The sequence below is a fragment of the Pelecanus crispus genome, chromosome 3 (genome assembly GCF_030463565.1).
Source record: "Pelecanus crispus isolate bPelCri1 chromosome 3, bPelCri1.pri, whole genome shotgun sequence".
Taxonomy (NCBI): domain Eukaryota; kingdom Metazoa; phylum Chordata; class Aves; order Pelecaniformes; family Pelecanidae; genus Pelecanus; species Pelecanus crispus.
The window spans coordinates 87172144-87191962 of NC_134645.1; the positions used below are offsets into that span (position 1 = coordinate 87172144).

General features: G+C 39.8%; 1 protein-coding gene across 7 annotated transcripts in view; it reads right to left on the reverse strand.

Annotated features, from left to right (window-relative positions):
* Nucleotides 1-19819, reverse strand: part of KLHL32 (kelch like family member 32) — a 99346-nt gene that overhangs the window by 67134 nt on the left and 12393 nt on the right. For 5 of the 7 annotated variants that reach the window (XM_009479256.2, XM_075707626.1, XM_009479259.2 and 2 more), the window contains exon 3: nucleotides 5901-6008. The exons of the other annotated variants lie outside the window; for them this stretch is intronic. In XM_009479256.2, the coding sequence (XP_009477531.1) occupies nucleotides 5901-6008 (108 nt within the window). The remainder of the gene's footprint in view (nucleotides 1-5900; nucleotides 6009-19819) is intronic. 7 annotated transcript variants of the gene reach the window in all.

Sequence of the window (19819 nt, forward strand, 5' to 3'; positions counted from 1 at the left end):
ACCTAAAACTAAACCATACAACTAAGAGCATCGCCTAGATACTCCTTGAACTCTGACAGGCTTGGTGCCATGACCACTTCCTTGGGGAGCCCGTTCCAGTGACTGACCACCCTCTCAGTGAAGACCCTTTTCCTAATGTCCAACCTGAACTTCCCCTGATGCAGCTTCATACCATTATGAAGTAAGTACTGTTGTTATAAGTAAATACCGTTATTATAAGTAGGACTCCAAACAAATTCACTATTTTTTGGGGAAGACGTTTCATTACTTTGATTACTTTCAGCTCTAGAAAAGCTGTCTTGTCCATAGCTTGATACCTATCAAGAGCAAATAACACGAAACATTTAACTTTCTCTGCAATAAACTGCATAAACTGAGTTAATTAAGCTCTGCATTATTCTAAGCTTTCTGGGTAATCTGTAGCTGAACTGTCAACCTAACACCTAGTAGATGTAACCTAGTGCGAGGCACAAAACCAAGATTATCCTCCTAATAGAAGTAAAAAAGGAAGTGTCCAAAACTAAGTATCAAATTCATATTTTTGGCTTTGAAATTGCATTGAAAAATGATGTTAAGTATTTACAGTAAGACATAGTCCTGGCATAATCAGTTTTCTAGGACCTTCGCATATTGTCCCTGGTAGAAAAGAACAAGGATCGTTGAAGTCATTTCTGCTAGGAACATCATGCAGTTTAACTGAACCCTATGATTCACTTTAATCAAAAAGGCAACCAGTGGAACTGCCACACACAGGATGCAGGGGGTCACCTACCCAAGAAAAACATCACAATACAGCTTTGCAATACACCTCATCTGCAAGTGAGCTTTCTAGCTCACTTTCTAGCTCATTAACAGAATAAGAGGTGCTAAGATACGGAGAGCTGTATCCCCCCCGGTCTTAACTGAAAAAGGCAGATGAAATACTGGTTGATCACTAGAAAAATTGTCCCATCAAATGAGGGAGGGATTTGATGAGAGATGAAAGCCAAGATTCTATAAAGGAATCAAAGCAATTATCATGAGAAATAGTTGTACTTACAAATATTTATTATTACTATTTCTTTACTATCTAAGAAGACCTTACACTCCCTCATATTTTTTGTTAAAGAATTAACTAAGCTGAAGTATTTGACCAAAAAAGAAAAGCAATTTCACAAAGGAGCTGTAAGATGATACTTTAACTGACTATAGGTTTGTGTGAATGAGTTTGAAAAAATCACCAGATGGTGCTCCTACCAGTTCATGAAACCTGTTTAGTAAAGTGATAATAGCTGTTACAGGATGACAGTTTTTAAACTAACTGAATACAAGGTAAAGTTAGTAAATAAAGGCAGTAATTAAATAGGACTCACATTGATAACACATTAAAGTAATATTGAGAGCAACCCAAGCACATGAAATAATATATCTGAAAATACCATGAAGTTCCAGATTTGTAACTAGAATAATATACTGATACCAACTTTATTAAAGACTGCTGCTATGTTAGCATTTTGTGAGTAAAAGAAAATCTATTGAATATGCTAAGAAATAAAAAATGTTTAAAGCCTATTTTTTAATCATTATAAATGCAACTTCATATGTGGCTTTCAAGAAAAGGAAGCATTTCAACATTCTTTCTATAGGCAGGGTGTAAGGCTGTGTTAATCTTGGGCTAAGAAGATACCACAGGAATGACTTACCCCAAAATTCGCTTTTGGAGAAAGAGCTGAACATAAAACATCTCTTACATTAGGGCTGCCTCATTCTTTCTTTTCAGCTTTGGTAATTTAGAATAATTTTGTAACTTCAAGAAGATAATTTAATTTCTATTAATACAGAAACAAAATATGGTTTAGAAAAAGAAAGAGACACCAGCCAGTTAGGAAAACAGGACTTGGTCAGGAGAACTTTGTATTAAGCCCTTTTAAAGCTGCTAGTTTGCTGTGTGGTCTTTGGAAAGTTATTTTTTTCCCAAAATAATTTCCTGTCTATGATGCAAGAAAGTAAGGACAGTGATTACTTGCTTTTGTAATGTATTTTGAGGTCCTCAAACAAAATTCTATCTAAATGCAAAATATTTCTATTACCATAGACTAAAGACATATGATAGAACATAATTACAAAGAAGAAAGATCCAAGTCAGCGAAGCATTTCAGCATACATAGGACTCCAACTGGGTATTTCTATTTTTGTTGAATTAGGATCACCATCTCCTACTGCAAATTAAACTCAGTGTTCTTGCACAATTCTTCTTTCTTGAAACTATAGTGCAGTGCCTGTCAGGTGATTCAAATGATGGTATCACTTAGATTTTATATATGGATATGAGATCAACATAAATGATGTAGTTTGCTGGACCTAAATTTGAGGAGAAATGCAAGAGCTTCATCTAAAATGAGGAGCCTCAAAATTTCAGTTCAAACCACTTATTCAGTCCCATGGACTTATAAGAGCTTGTCTTCAGCACTGAAACTTTTCAAATGTTCAAAGGTTTTCTTTTGATAAAAAGCACCTTTTCTTGTAATGATGAGTGACCCAACTACACTGGCCTATTTAGGGGTTATCCCATTCCACCAAATGAGATTATGTCTCTTGGTAACAGAATAGTTAAAAACAAAAAGTCAAAAAGAGCAGGCAACAGTGCCCATGACTCTATACCCCAGTGGTTAAGACTCTTCGAGGGAATTGTGAGGTCCGAACCCTGCACCAAGAACTCTTTCTCTATATTAATATCTAAAATATATAGCTCCTGTATTAGTTGTACTTCATCCACCTCCCTTCCAATGCACATCTGACACTTGCAAAATGCCCTGTGAGGAGGAAGTGTGAGTAATCTAGTCACTGAGGCTCTGGTCTGGCCTTATTGCTGCCAGCTGTGAAGTAAAAGAGAGAATGACCTTAAAGACCTTTTATGAAGAAAGGATACATCAACTACAACAGGAAGAGAGTTGTATCTCTGAATTCTGAATATGTGGAGTACATGGTAAAATGCCTAAGGCCCAGAGGGAAGGTATGTAAGACTTTTTTTTTTTTTTCCCCAAATATTTCATTATTAGAGGACTACTGAGAGCCTACATGCATAGAACAAAACCAAATTCTGCTGCTATTCCATTTGTTAGTTTTTATTTATTTCTATACAACATTTCTTGTGATTTCATTGTGATGATTAGAGACCATAGTAATGGATTAATTCAGTTGGAATTATGGTATTATTTGTGTTTTACTACAATCTTTTCTTCTGTTGAATAATCAATTTTCCCTTAAAAGCAAAATATTGCCAGCAGCAATTACGATAAGGCACTGCCTGCCTAGGTAGACAGGAAGATAAAGTTGGTATTTTAAGTCCGCAGGCATATTTTAAAGAAAGAAAGGAAAAAAAAAAAAAAAGCAAGGGTCACAGACTTTCATTTGAGATTGCAATGTCATGCTGTCATTCTAAAAATTAAATTTCTTAATTTTGATAACTTTCAAAACCTGCAGGCATCAAATTTTGCCATCATGTAATATTAAGTTTTTCCACCAGATGTCTCCAATATATTATTTTACACAGAAAGTTACATTTGAGTTACTACACTTCAAATTGAACGCAAGTTTAGCAAAATATTAAAGAAATAAAGAGAAGCAAGCTGAAACTAAGTATTTATCTGTTCAGACACGGATTAGGACTGTCCCTAAATTGGTGTCAGTTCCACAGTGTTACCTACAAAAAAAAAAAAAAAAAAAAAAAAAGAGGCCATGACTTTCACTTTTAAGAGGCACATAAGATCGTGTCTTGATACCTACATTTTCAGAGCAATATAAGGTTATAATTGGCATGAACGAGTTTTGGGTAACTAAGAAATATTTTGTTTGTTTGTTTTTTAAAATCAGAAAGGGTTCACAGACCCAAACTAAAACCAACTCTGTTTTCAGAATTCTCTCTGAGGTAAGCATGCAGTAATCCAGTTATTTATTAATAGCCTTTGTGGATTACTCCCACTCACTACCTTGAAATGTTCACCCAGATTCTGTCAGCCCGAGTCAGTACATAAGCAATCTCAGTACACATAAACGCAGTGCCAGCAGAGAATTTCCAGGAAAAAAGGGAAAATTCAGCATTGCTAATTCTCAGACCTGCATATCGCTGAGTTAGGCTTCAAAGGCATCTTTATAAGAGAACTCCTAGAGAAGCCTTCTCATTCCTCTGTGTTTCGAAGTGGCACTCGGTGTATCTGATAGACACAACAGAGTGGAAATTTTGCCCTGTTATCACTTATATATATGAGAAACTGTATATACGTGCACACCTATATTTAACTCAAGAAGCCCACTCATTTATTCAAAGTAGATTATACCTAAACACGAAAGACTCAAAAGTCTCTACAGGATCAAGGATAGAAGGCACATATTATTTACTAGGGAGCTGAGGATACTACTCTGGAAGCAAGGTGGGGTGGATCGTTGGCTTACAAAACCCACAAATCTATCCTTTCAGGGTTCTCAACATATTTTACACAGGTTTATTAGACTTTGAATTTCGCCGAAATATAGGGGAATGTACCTCTATTCACAGCAGACAGGATGGGTCAGATAGAAGTCAATTACAACCCATCTTCTCAAAACTGGCTTTGGAAAGTATCTTTTTGACACTTCTATTTAGCCACAGGAGTTCTATTTTAAAAATAATCAAGCTGTAGTCTCAGATAACTTTAAGATGATACAGGTGCTCCACAGCACAGGTAACATTCGATTTTGTATATCAAAACTTTCAACTGAAAGAACAAAAAAGCATACTGATGACAAGCCATGTACTGAGATCTTCAGCCACTTGAGTAATATAGCACGGCATCTCTGTCTCTTATTTATATGAAAGAAATCTTTGAATAAGTTATGTGTTCTATAGTAGCAGAAACATAGAAATTTCAAGTGCTAATCTCTAAGGCCAATGCTAAAGTATAACTGTTGTGTGGGCTCATGACAAAAATACCTTTTTTAAAACAGGTGAAAGAAATTTCTTTCCGTATTTCTGTTTAACTACCTTTGAAAAAATTAAGGCCATATACTCAATCCACAGTATGGAAACAGATGCCTTAAATTTGTACAACCCAACAACTCTTCCACAATAACGCAATATGGATTTAAGCTTTCCTTTTCAAAATTAACTACTAAACAAATATACATCAATAAATTAAATTGTTCTAGCAATACTTCCAGAAATAGTTTGCTTATCTATAATTTTAGAGTCCAAAGCAAAAATAGCTGGATGTTAAGAAGCTTACTATCCATGAACTCCGAACTGAGGTGAAGCCATGTAACAACACTGTGCAAGCATGCAGTGTACAGAAATGGCAGGTTGTGGTTTGGTTTTTTTTTTTTTTTTTGAGGGGGAGCAGGAAGAGGAGCATCACACTGCATTTTCTGAAGTAACATAATGTGATACATAACCTGCTATCATAAAGAGTGCTATGATAAAAATGTAGAGTACCTATAAGCATTTACAAAGATGCTTGGACTGCATCTGTCCAGAGAGTAAGAGACTACTTTTCCTCTCAGTTATATAATTTGTCAAACACAGCAGAGTTTATAAATATTTATTAATAGGAAAACACCTAGGATATTTTAACTTTCTTTACATTTCTTTAGCATGCAAAATCAACTCACATTAACTTCTTATGAATAGCCAGGCCACCATAAAAGGGGCATACGAGTTCTACATGGTTCACTACGTGGTAACAATGCACATAAAGTGTTTTTATTAGACAATCCCTCTATAGAGAAGAAAACCCAGTATATCCAAAGTAAGATCTGTTAATTCAAAAGACGTTGTACAGGGCAGTGCACAAGAAGAATGATTTCTAGTACCTTTGAAAAGGCCATCTTCAGTTTTTATTGCAGTTTGCTTTCATTTGTGTCTCTTAATTTGAAGAGCTGTACAGTACCTGTCCAGTATATGCAAAGTCCAGGGCTTGTTTTAAACCGAGGCTTGTGACGCCATGCAAATTCACCTCATCAGCTTCGCTTTCAACCATGCAGAGACTGAACATTGCCTACGGAAAGAAAAGAAATGTTATTAACCATTAAAAACAACCCTCAGTGAAGGTCCAGGAAGAAAAGGATTGATTTTTCTACCTTCACTAACCTTTGTTTTTCCTTGGATAAGAATTCTAAATAGCAACAGACTTGTGAGTTAGTATGAAATCTATACCAAGTTTTCAATACTAACCCCATAGCAATCATTCTTGCAACTGAGTCCTTTTATCAGTAAAGAAATACGAAAACTTATTCTGGAAAAACTGAAACAAATCCTTTTTGTCCATGTATATATACTTCCTAATTAAGTAATTCAGGTGCAATCAATGGAAACAGTCAGACAATAAGGTATCATTCAATAAAAAAAAAAAGATAAAGAACCAGACTCCAGAAAAAAAAATTCTGCACAAGCACCACTATAAATAATACTTATGTATAGTATCGTTATATACAGGAAGGAACAATAAGCCATATACAGTTACGTGTACGTGAAGAAGGGGCAGTTAACACACCATCTTTTATACACAATCCTTTCAAAATAAGCACCTCAGACTGGAATGTGAACAGCGTTATTACTCAAGTCATTCAATGAGGAGCAGAGATGGAGATGCAGTCACCTAAGCTTACAACCTCCCCTTACTTGTTATTGGCCCCAGTTTCTCAGATCATAAAACCTAAACTGAAGATTGGCAAGTGCTATGGAACTTCCCTGAAAATAACATTGAGGAGAGCAACTGCCCCTTTCATCCAGTCTGACTTTCCAGATCATCAGTCTTCAGTGCCTCCCTGGACTGAAGCAACCCTACTCAGACTTTGGATCCTTGTAGGAATCTTTTTCTTCCCACCCCTGTTAAACTTAAGACTCCTGTCTTTGCCCCTCACTCTTCCCTCCCAGACTGCATTCCCTCTGCAGTATCCCTACTTACCACTCCTTCCCTCCTATCATCAGCCCCATTCTCCAGTCCAGTAATTTTCCAGAAAAGCAACCTTTATCTTTGTCACTCTCCCACACATTTTTAACAAAATATACTACTCACAGTCTTTAGACAGTAAACTGCGAATAAACAAACTGAACAGTTCTGCCATCTGTCATTGCTAAAGAGAGTCTAAACTTATCCCCAGTAGGTTTTGCGCCAAACTGTTAATGCCTCTATGAAGGCTACCAAACCCCACCTTGGAGAACTCCAGCAAAGGAGCACTTCTTATGAATATACCACCTGCTACTTCTGTCTCTACTCTGGCTGATACCTGCGGAAGTTAAAGGAGTCAACAAGAACTCTGGTTTTCATATGTGCAATCTGTCCACCAAGCACTGCTGAGTTTAGAAGAAAAAATAAGCCCTACCCCCTCTAACAGTTTAGCACATAGCGTTCACCTAGACTCAGGTGGCTTCTTTCAAGAACTATTTCCTGCAAATAAGTAATTTCTTCTGAAAGTGTTAGCATTTTCATCATTAAAACAGCATAATTTGACATAAATCTGTTGCCTGGAAATCATCCAGTATAAGCAAGAGTGACATTTATCACATGACCACTCCTTGTATTTTTGCAATTTCTATTTCAATGAAGTGATATCAGGGCTTCTGCTAAACTGGCAACAGAAAAGAAGTGTCAAGAAGTTTAAAAGGTTTATCAGACAAATGTAGTAAGACACAGCCATAAAATACACCTAGACAGAAAAAAAAAAAATTCTAACAAGTTCAGACACTTTTCTAATTCCATTAAAAATGTATTCAAGAGTTGGACAATTCACTGTCATTTAGATGTATCAAATTAGCTCTAATAGCTATTGTGAGGCTTCAGGGCTTGCCAGGAGTTGCAAGGTACCCATCAGCCACCTGCTCCTTGCAAAAGCAGACCTGCAGTTTGTCTGGAAAAGACAAGCTTCTCTTCTCAGAAATTCACTTCTAAATAAACTTTTTGGACAACATCCCCTTCCCCACCTCAATTCCTGAATAAAGAGAATGAAGTATCAAAGCCTGTCTACATAGCTCTACAAAATACCTGTCTACATAGCTCTTACATGGGTGGATTTGCACACATTCTGTACACTCATTTCTGTCACAGAGTGCCTGCAGAATGGCTGGAAAAGCTCAGCGATACAAAATCCTGCATGCTCTGCATTCTCTGACTGTGCTACAGCCAACTATCTGTACACTACCTACCTGTACATAGGAACCACAAAAAAAAAAAACAAAAAAAACCAGCGTGGCTACTAATAAAGTTTCTATTCTGATCAAAGGCTGGATGTCCCACACAATGCGTTAAGCTTACAGCTACAAAGCTTAACGCTTTACTTAACTGAATCTCATCTGTAGACCATGAATCACTTCTGTGAAGAACTGGGAGAGTTCTTCTTTGTAGACTTACTAAATTTACCTTTAGGAGACTATTCTATTGTATCACAGAGATTCCAACATTGTCCTTACACAGAGTTTATTACTACACCTACTCAGCAGGATCAGGCCACTACCTCAGTCACTGTCCGTAATCTTCCACAGCGTTTAATGAGCACAGCCTCCAGCACAGTTTTGACTGCCTGCCAATTAGCACTCTCCCAGGCAATGCCCAGACTATTGTTCAGGGGGTAACTCAAGCCATGGCTGTTCCAAATAGACAGCACAGATAAAGCCAACCTGTTTGCAGTGGGGAGAAGGTTTAGCCATATGGACACAAGTCATGCTGTGCCAGTTGCTTTTAGGGCCAGAAAACAAGCCCTTATGCACCTTATTTACTAGTACAGGCATAGGCTAATAGTGCAATGGGCTATCAGAACTGTAGCTGCCAGTAAGCCACAGGACTATGGCTTTGCATGCCGTCTGCTACATGGAGTTCATCCTCTGAGTATTCTGTGGAAGTTTTTGATACCGAGTATGAACTACATCTGTTTTTCAGGGGGCAAGGCCAAAGAATGTAATTGAAAGATAAGGTCTGCAATGGTCCTCAGACAGTTCCAATTCAGCTCAACTGGATTAGCCTCCAGGAAAGTCATCTCCCACACAGATGAACCTAGTACTGCTCAGTGATCCACACTGCCTTCACCAGCAGGCAAATTTCCTTCTCAGCCTGATAAGTTTTAATCCAGCATGAAAAAAAAATCTGTTCAATCATAGACAGAAATTGAGCTCAAACTCAGTCTTTAATTTGCACTGCTGTACTTGAATATTATAGTTTTAACTGTAGAAACATATGGACCATTAAATTCTGGGTTGAGACTTCACCAATACCTGGAGAATGAGTTACAGTTGGGCTGTCAAACTCCAATTTCAGATGGATCTCTGAAAACGCTCTGAGGTTTTGTAAGCTTAAATAGATCTACCAGTTATGCTTTTAATGCAAGGCTAGTAGCCTACTTTATCTTTCCCTGGGGAACATTAAAAACAAGGCAATAAGATAAACATCTCAGGTGGATGTACAAGTGACAGACGAGAAAAAATAAAATACAAAATATTTGGACAAGTGCACAATTCAAAATCAAACTTACCAGAAAAGTCACCAAATTTGGCTAAGCACAAAGTGTTAATTATTTTAAGTTAATTTCCTTCAACTATACTAGTATTTCAAATATATATTTTAAAATACTTCAGCTTGGACAAAATAAAATCTTCTTTGAAAATGCCTCATTTCTCCTCCAAGACCTTCATGAGAGTGGGCAATAAAAGTTGCCAATGTGTTAAACAAAGATCCCTTTTATAATAAAACGCACTGCTGAGAGGACCCATCTTTTCTTCAACTTCCTTTAAATATCCAGGTCTTGTTCTGCCATCCAATCAGTCAATGAGCCAAAATTGTGGGAAATATAGTGATTGTTTAAATTCTGCTGTTTTAAGTCAAGGTTTTAATTCAGTAAACCAACTCCCCCCCAGAAAAGTAAACCCAATCCACTTGCCATTCTATTACAACTGTTCCAAAATTCAGGGATCAACATTCTGTCACAAATGAATATATTCCATTTGTGGAATTCCACCTGAGCTTACACTTAAGAAGCTACAAATTAGGATGGCCTCACGTTTGTGGTGCAGGCAGAGACTTGATTAGCTGTAAAAAGAGGAGGAAGGGAGGAATCAACCCTCCATCATTCTTCTAATTTTGGCCTGAAAGAGAGCTAGAGAACTATTCCCAAAGGAAAAAGAGAACAAAGCACATAATCCTTGTATAAAAAAAAATACCTAGAAACTTGAGAGAAAAGGAGAAGAAATTGTCATCAGGGCCTGTAATAACAGTATCTAAAGTTAGGTAGCTGTATAATAGAAGTAAATTAAAGTGGGGTTTGGGTAATCAAGAGATAGAAATAGGCATGTTTAGACAGCAATTTACAGAACTTAATGGGATGAAATTTATTTTCTATTCTGTAACTGTAGAGGAAGCCTAAACACTTAGCTTAGCCTAGATGCCTAAAATAGATGAAAACATTAATCCTAAGAATAATGGGTTGAGTGAACTGAACTGAAGAACAAAAGCTGAAGAGGTAAGAGGTGTGACTGAGGTCTGATCAGGTGGACGATCTGCTCAGCTTGGTGGCAGAGCTACAAGAGGAAGTAGAAAGGTTAAGGAGCATCAGGGAGTCAGAGAGACCAATGGAACCATGCTCTGCCCTCCCTGAGACAGAAACAGGAACAGCCACCAGAAAAAAAGACCTAAGATCAAGGGGATCCTGTATCCTCCCCCCACCAGGCTGAAGGCAGTAGCTTAAAGGAAAGGAGTGAATGGAGGCAACTCTATGCTCAGGGGGTGGCAGGTGAATCCCCTCTTCCTTGCCCACCTCACCTTCCCAGGTGCCTCTGTACAACAGGTATGAGGCTCTGGATGTGGAATACGAGTCAACAGACAATGTGGATGACAGTCCACCTACACCAGAGGTGTCGCCAAGGTCAGAAAGGCGACATGAACCTCATGATACTGGTATCATGACCACCTCCATGAGGAAGAAAAAAGACAGGTTATAGTTGTAGGTGACTCCCTTCTGAGGGGAACAGAGGGTCCAATATGCCAGACAGATGCTCCTCTTAGGAAATTCTGCTGCCTCCCTGGGGCCCAGGTTAAGGGCAGCACTAGGAAACTTCCTAGCCTGATACAGCCCTCAGACTATTACCCATTACTGCTGTTCCAAGTGGGTGGCAATGAAGTCACAACACGTAGCCCAAGGGCAATCAAAAGAGACTTCCAGGCCTTGGGACAGTCGGTAAGGGAATCTGGAGCACAGGTTATTTTCTCCTCTCTCCTTCCAGTTGTGGGCAGCGACGCTGGAAGAAAGAGATGGGCCCAGTCTATTAATACATGGCTCCGTGGCTGGTGTGACCACCACAGTTTTGGGGTTTTCGATAGTGGGATGGCCTACATGGCACCAGGCTTGCTGGCATCAGATGGGATTCACCTTTCTCAAAGGCAGAAGAGGGTCTTTGCTCACAAGCTAGCAGGGCTCATCAACAGAGCTTTAAACTAGACTTGGAAGTGGGAGGGGGATAATATCAGGCTTGCCCATGACAAGCTGTGGGATGACATGCCAAGGTTAGAGGGACAGGGTGCTAGCGAAGGAGGGCTCTCAGCCTGTTCCTCCAAGATGTGCTGGCTACACTCCAGCACACTTGAAGTCTTACAGAGATAAGCCAGGAGCTCCTGAGGTAATAGGAGCCAACAGGGAAGCACCAGTAAAATACCTCAAAGGAATTAAGGGGTGTTCCTCTAAGAAGGTGACACAGCTGACAGCCCAGCTGAAGTGCCTCTACACCAATGCATGCAACATGGGCAACAAACAGAAGGAGCTGGAAGCCACCATGCTGCTAGAAAGCTGCGACCTATTTGCTATTACTGAAACTTGGTGGGACGAGTTCCATGATTGGAGTGCAGCTATTGATGGCTGCAGGCTGTTCAGAAGGGACAGGCAATGAAGGAGGGGCAGAGGCATTACCTTCTACATCAAGAAATGGATAGAATGTGAAGAGCTGTCACTGAAGAATAGCCACAAGCAGGTTAAAAGATTATGGGTAAGAATCAGAGACCGAGGCAACAAAGGGAACCTTGGGGTTGGTGCCTACTTCAGGCCACCCGATCAAGAGGAGCCTACTGATGAAACCTTCTTAATCCAGCTACAGAAGCATCATGCTCGCAGGCTCTTGTCCCGCGCTGTGGGACTTCAACCACCCGGACACCTGCTGGAAAAGTAGCACAGCGAACTACAGGCAATCCAGGAGACTCCTAGAATGTGCTGAGGATAACTTCTTAAGCCAGGTAATACACAGCCCTACCAGAGGGGATGCAATACTCAACCTCTTGGTCACCAATGCAAGTGAGCTAATCAGCAACATCAAGACTGGAGGCAGCCTGGGAGCACTGATCATGCACTGGTGGAGTTCACAGCCCTGAGGGATACGGGTCAGACAAAGTGTAAAGTCAGAACCATGTATTTTAGGAAAGCAAACTTCCAGCTTTTCCAAGGAGTTAGTCAATACAACTCCCTGGAAAACTGCCCTCAGGGACAAGGGAGCTGAACAGAGCTGGCAGGTGTTTAAGGATGCTTTCCATAGAGTGCAAGAGCTCTCAATCTCCAGATGTAAGAAATCAGGCAAGGAAGGCAAGAGGCCAGCACGGCTGAGTTGAGACCTGCTGGTCAAATGAAAGGGCAAGAAGGAAACTGCACAGGCAGAGGAAGCAGGGACAGGTATCCTGGGAAGAGTATGGGAATGCTGCCTGGTTGTGTAGGAATGGGATCGGGAAGGCCAAGGTGCAGCTGGCAAGGGATGCAAAGAATAATAAGGGCTTCTACAGGTATGTCAGCCAGAAAAGGAAGGTCAAAGACAGCGTACCCCCCCGATGAGCAAGACTGGCAAACCAGTAGCAAAGGATGAGGAGAAGGCTGGGGTACTCAACAACTTCTTTGCGTCCATCTTCACTGGCAACCTCTCTTCCCACACCTCTTGAGTGGATGGACCACAAGATGGGGACTGGGGGAGCAAAGTCCCTCCCACTGTAAGAGAAGATCAGGTTCATGTCCACCTGAGGAACCGGAACATACCTAAGTCTATGAGACCTGACAAGATGCATCCCAGAGTCCTGAGGGAATTGGCTGATGTAGTTGCCAAGCCACTCTCCATGATATTTGAAAAGTCATGGCAGTCAGGTGAAGTCCCTGGGGACTGGAAAAAGGGAAACCTTGCACCTATTTTTAAAAAAGGTACAAAGAAGGACGCTGGGAACTACCGACCTGTCAGCCTCACCTCTGTGCCTCGGAAGACCATGGAACAGATCCTCCTAGAAGCTATGCTAAAGCACATGGAGGACAGGGAGGTGATTTGAGATAGCCAGCACGGATTCACCAAGGGCAAGTCCTGCCTGACCAACCTAATGGCCTTCCATGATGGAGTGACTACATCAGTGGACAAAGGAAGAGCTACAGGTGTCATCTATTTGGACTTCTGTAAGGCTTTTGACACAATCCCCCACAACACCCTTATCTCTAAATTGGAGAGAGATGGATTTGATGGGTGGACTGTTTGGTAGATGAGGTATTGGTTGGATGGTTGCATCCAGAGGGTAGTGGTCAATGGCTCAATGTCCACACGGAGATCTGTGACAAGTGGTGTCCCTCAGGGGTCCGTACTGGGACCGGTGCTATTTAACATCTTCATCAATGACAGAGACAGCGGGATCGAGTGCACCCTCAGCAACTTTGCAGAGGACACCAAGCTGAGTGGTGCAGCTGACATGCCAGAAGGGCGAGATGTCATCCAGAGGGACCTGGAGAAGCTCAAGAAGCGGGCCCGTGTGAACCTCATGAGGTTCAACAAGACCAAGTGCAAGGACCTGCACGTGGGTCAGGGCAACCCCTTGTATCAGTACAAGCTGGGGGATGAAGGGATTGAGAACAGCCCTGCGAAGAAGGACTTGGGGGTACTGGTAGATGAAAAGCTGGATATGAGCTGATAATGTGCACTCGCAGCCCAGAAGGCCAACCGTATCCTGGTCTGCATCAAAAGAAGCGTGGCCAGCAGGTCAAGGGAGGTGATTCTGCCCCTCTGCTCCACTCTGGTGAGACCCCACCTGGAGTACTGCATCCAGCTCTGGAGCCCTCAGCACAGGAAAAACATGGACCTGTTGGAATGGGTCCAGAGGAGGGCCACAAAAATGGTCAGAGGGATGGAACACCTCTCCTATGAGGAAAGGCTCAGAGAGTTGGGGTTATTCTGCCTTGGGAAGAGAAGGCTTTGGGGAGACCTTATTGCAGCCTTTCAGTACCTAAAGGGGGCTTATAAGAAAGATGGGGACAGACTTTTTAGCAGGGCCTGTAGCAACAGGACAAGTGGTAATGTTTTAAACTAAACAAGGGTAGATTCAGACTAGATATAGGGAATAAACTTTTTACAATGAGGGTGATGAAGCACTGGAACAGGTTGCCCAGAGAGGTGGTAGATGCCCCATCTCTGGAAACATTTAAGGTCAGGTTGGACGGGGCTCTGAGCCACCTGATCTAGCTGAGGATGTCCCTACTCATTGCAGGGGGGTTGGGACTAGATGACCTTTAAAGGTCCCTTCCAACCCAAAGTATTCTCAGATTCTGAGTGAATTGTGTCCTTTTAGCATATTCATTTTAGAAGAACAAAAGAACTTCTGAAGTTGAGTATTTCTGAATGAAAGCTACAAACAATCATAGCAATAATAAACTGAGAAATGTTTGCACCTATAAGTTTGTTTCCTGTGACATATTACTATATACAAGAACCAGAGTTTTCTTTCACTTCACTGAATTGACGTAAAGTCATTTCTAGTTTAAAAGCCTTAGGTGAATGGGTCTTTAAAAAAAAGTTACAGATTGCCAATGATGAGAGGCTGAATCCACACAAAATGCCTTCAGTTTGCCTATCTTGACTTTCTTATGCTCATCCCTTACTTCAGCTACATCAGCCCCTAGCAGACTTTTCTGATATGTTCCAAATGGAAGGTGAGCAAATGACCATTTAAATTACCTCCTTCAAGAAATACCCTAGCTCTTCTAAGAATAAAGTACATGGTTCCAGTGCATAGCAATTACCTCTAAAATATCTCAAAGTTCCTTCAGCAAGAATGTGGAGACATTCATGATTATCCATTTTGCTTTGATTCAACTCTAAATGCAACTTTCAAAATATATCTAAGCTTTCAAAAACCAGAAAGTAAGCTGAGCTTACTACAGCAATCTACAGTAACCCAAAGAGCAACATTTCCAAATTTCCTCCCTCTGTTTTCTCAAACATTGTTTTGATAACTACCAGCAGCCCTAGTTCCAAGTCCACTACAACACAAAACTAATATTCAGACCTCCCTACCAATGCAGCTCTGAACTACACAAATTTTTGTTCAACCACAGACTTAGCAGTAGATAGGCAAGCACAATAATAAAGTCCTGGGATACTTTAGAATAACCTCCATTAAAAGCTGCATTCACAGGATGTTCACAGGGTTTCAGCAAGGCCAAGCTTGTTTTGCACAACACAATGCAAATATCTCAACTCTGGCCATCTCCTACTTGCTTACCCTGTCACCTTTCATCCCTGACTCTAACTGGCAGTTGAAAGCTTTTGCAACTGATGTACAAGAGCCTGCCTTTACCTTCAGCTGTTGCTCTTGTGTGGCTGTCCAGAAATCTGATGCATTCCCTACTGTAAAGTGCATAAGCATTTGATGCACTTCCTCACAATCAGCACCAGATAGGGAGAGTGGAAAGTTGGCACAGAGTGAGCTAGCATTCTTGTAGTTCCTTTCATCACACCACACTCAAGATTAAAACCCAGGAAGTCAAGATGAACTAACAGCAAGTTAACTTCAATGCACATGAGCATTCTCATCTCTAAATCAGTATAGAGCTCTGTGTTACAAACTCATTCCTACTTTTGCTACTACTTATCAACTATATTGTAAGCACTCTGGTCAAAAATGTTACTGGAAATTTTTTTTTATTACTTCTCTTATTACTGAGGCTAAGCTCTATAGGAAAAAAAGTTAAAAGGCACCAAACAACTTGTTTTGTAGTCACGTTTTAACTATTTAACTAACTTTTTTCCCACCCAATTCAGAAACATGTCTGAAGAAAACAAAAAACTTAATATATACTTAAAGCTGAAAAAACCCCACAAAAATTTAGACAGAATAGACGTTCATTCACTTTCAATCTAGCAAACTAATTGGTAAAGAACTGATCAATGTAATTGACAAGGTTTTCCTTAGCTATTCATCTTCTTGCACTGAATTTTTAAGGTAAATATCACTATCTAGCATTGTTTTACTGTTTTAGAAGAGCAGAATTGTTATCTCAAATTTCTGCCTCCACAATTCCATAACGATACTGCTTGAGTTCTTTTTAAAATTATTTTAAAGTAGATAGGCATCTTCACTAAGTGCAGTGTTTTATTCGAATTCACTTCCCACAGTATATGCCCCTACCTGTATATTCACCTGTTTCCCATTTTTTTCTTTATAGGAAATTGATCATACTTCTCATCTTGTGCATCAGAAAAGCTATGACAAAAGTAAACTAACACTTCAGAGATCTTGGACCAATTTCCTACACTGCTCAGGGAACTCAGTTATGATATGATACCTCAAGATTTTATCACCACACATTTAATTTTAAACCTGTGAGAAATCTTACTGGCATCAATGGAACAGCTCAGTCATGCATTCTTTCCAATCTGGGACCTAAGCCTATCTGTATACAGGTCACTCAAACATGCAAGCATCCAGTCCTGAGACTATCTTATCTATTTGGACTATAAACTCTTCCAGGCCAAAACATTCTCCTTTGCAGTTTGTACTAAAAATAGCACCTCACTGTTCGTGTAACAGTAATATTAAATAAATAAATCATAATCTGTTTAATCCCCTTTGTTGTACTACTCCTGAATTAACCTTTAGGTGTTCTTAACTTCCATGTTCTAATCCTTCATTACATAAGCGATATTATTTCTTCTTTGCTGTGTTCACCTATCACAACAACAAAAAAATATTCAGAATGTATTAACAGAAGTCACTCTTAAGCAGGCCTGCCTTTTGGAATATAAAGGGAGCAGCATAAGTAAAACCAGCTTTTTTCCCAGCATCTCCAGTCAAGCACAGAAAAGTATGAGTCACATTTGCAAATTCTGGCTTAAATTGGTTTAATGCTTCCTAGTGAATTCATAAGCCTATTGTTCATGTCCTTTGATGATTTTAGCAACTGCTATCAAAAGCAAGCCCAAAATAAAACTGGAATGAAAGTCAGTTAGGTCTTGAGCTAGCACTTTAACTACCACAATACATTTCATTCAGGGAAGCAAAGCTTCTTGTGATTTCTTTTTGCAGGAAAACCATGATCAAAACTTCGACACCTTTAAGGGGCTTATTTTTAAAAGCATACTTCATACAGTACCATCAAGACAAGTTTCCCACCTCAGTGCATATCAGCCATAACTAAATAGTTGTACAGCAAGGCTTAATCTAACAGAACTGGAGTAGCATAATCTTAGTATTATAATTGGCTTCTTAAGAAATCATTTATAATGTGACATAAATGTCATTAGACACTGACATCCAAATGTTCCAACCAATAGTAAACTACAACAATTATCTTCTATTCTGCAGCATAACTGCAAAAGCATACTTGTTATGCAAGAAGCCTAATGTTGAAATTTGAAATGGTTCATTTTATGAAGGTTTGTATTAGATACCTTTCACATCTGGCCCATTTTAGGAGGGTTTGAACTAGATACCCTTCATATCTTTTAAAACAATCCTATTTTCCATTATGATTATAAATCCTGCTTTCCATTAAGATTATAGCATAATTTTGCGAAAGAAGTACCCTTAATTCCAACTGACATATTTCTTAAATTATTTTATACACAGGCCAAAGAATAAAACCAGCTCACTGACCATTTTTTTTTTGGTTTTCTACATCCTTTTACTGATAAAACCTACAAAAGTAATGAAACACTAACAATTTACTAAATAAAAGAAGAAAGCTTGACTAACCAAGCTTGTGTTAATATTGCAGTCATTTGTCACAGCAGCTTTCAGGAGCAGCAGAGCTCTGCCCTCCATCAGCTATCTCCTCTGGAACAAATGCCTCTACAAAATAATCTTTTCATTTTATTTTTAGTAGTTTACATTTAACTGTGTTCATTTATCCTTTGGCTCTTCCTTCATTTCCAACAAACAAACCCCCACCAAACTAGCAGACCACAATGATGTCAATTCAATTATCCCCATAAATTCTATAGGCTTGATACCTACCCCTTCAGGGTTGAAATCTAACTCTGGCAAGGTAGATCCTTAAGTGTCAGCTATGACAGCTTCTGAAAATGCAGATGGACATTTCATACTGTGTCCTAATATTCAGTAATTTTAATTTCAAACGGGCTTCATGGACATTTGTTGCCTACTTGTATAGCTGGTACCCTATAACCTTGGCAGGCCAGACTCTTGTTTCATCAGTAGCTGAGAATGCTACATACATCTAAGCAGGAGGTAATTGGTAATTTGATATTTGCACAAATACACACACAAACGTAGAATTGTTTTTATACATACAAAAGTAATATCTGCAGACTACTGGTGAAGAGGGTGTTGCGCTGAGCTCTAACCATTACTTTTCCACAAAGCGGATTCACAAAAAGCTTTTGACAAAGGCCTTGAAGGCAAACTAGGCAAGAGAGACAAGAGGAGAGACTTTTGCCTGGATAATTAAGTGACTGAAGACATAAAACAGTGAACAAGAAAAGAGCAGGCCAATTTTCACAGGGAGTAATGATTTCAGTGGAGCACCTCAGTTTGGGCTGTTTAACATATCCACAGAATATCTAGACAAGGGTGCGAGCAGTGCAGCAAGAAAGTCTATTGAGACAAAGCTATGCAAGGTAGTAAATAGATAGATAAACTGTAAGAGGAACGTGTGCGATGAGCAGTTGGTCTACAAAATGGCAGCTATAAAATTATCATATGAGAGTTTAATGAAAAAGTCATCCCAGTGCTCAGCAACACAAAAAAAAAACCCAACCTTAATCAAAGCTTAGAAATCGTTAGGCAAGAGAGAACAAAACAGAAGTCAACCCTATGCCCATGCAGAAATCTATGCTTTTCCTACTGCTGCACACAATTCTCTTACCCTCATCTTACAAAAGATATACTAGAGCTGTAAAACCTTCAGAGAAGGGCAAAAAGCATCATCAAGAATATGGAACCACTTTAATTGGAGTAGCATCTGACTAAGTCAGAAATCTCCAACCTGGAAAAAAGAGATGATTGAGTGCCATGAGAAGAATACCTAGGAACTGATGGTTTGATGTCTTTTCCTAACTACAAGGAATTAAGGGAAACTGGTGGAAATTAGATTCAGAACAAACAAAAAGTAGTTCTTCACACAACAGGCAGTGGGCCATCTTGTTAGAGAACACAGTGGATGAGAAATCTTACACAGACTCAGTGGGAAAGAGGATAAAAGCTTGGATGAGAGACCTTCTCAGGATTGCTGAATAAACAGGAATAACACCAGGAAATGCCCCAGAGCTGAAAACAGCTGGGGAATTCTCAGGGACACACCACATAGGCTTAGCTTTTTCTCCAGGTATCACAAACAGCTACTGCTAAAGCAACTAGCCAATGATCCAACACAGGGTGGCTATTTTTACGTTCTCACCCAATGCTGTTAAGGGCATCTCCCTCTTCTGAGGCACTACCTATTAAGTAGTAGATAGAGAGGCAGTTTAATTCAGCACTTGCACAGTAGGTCATCCAGCAAGAGTAGATTGGGACTTAAGAGAGATTTGAGATGTCTAAGCTGGAAAACAGGTTGACTTAGGCAGATTAACTCTTGCTGAAGATAA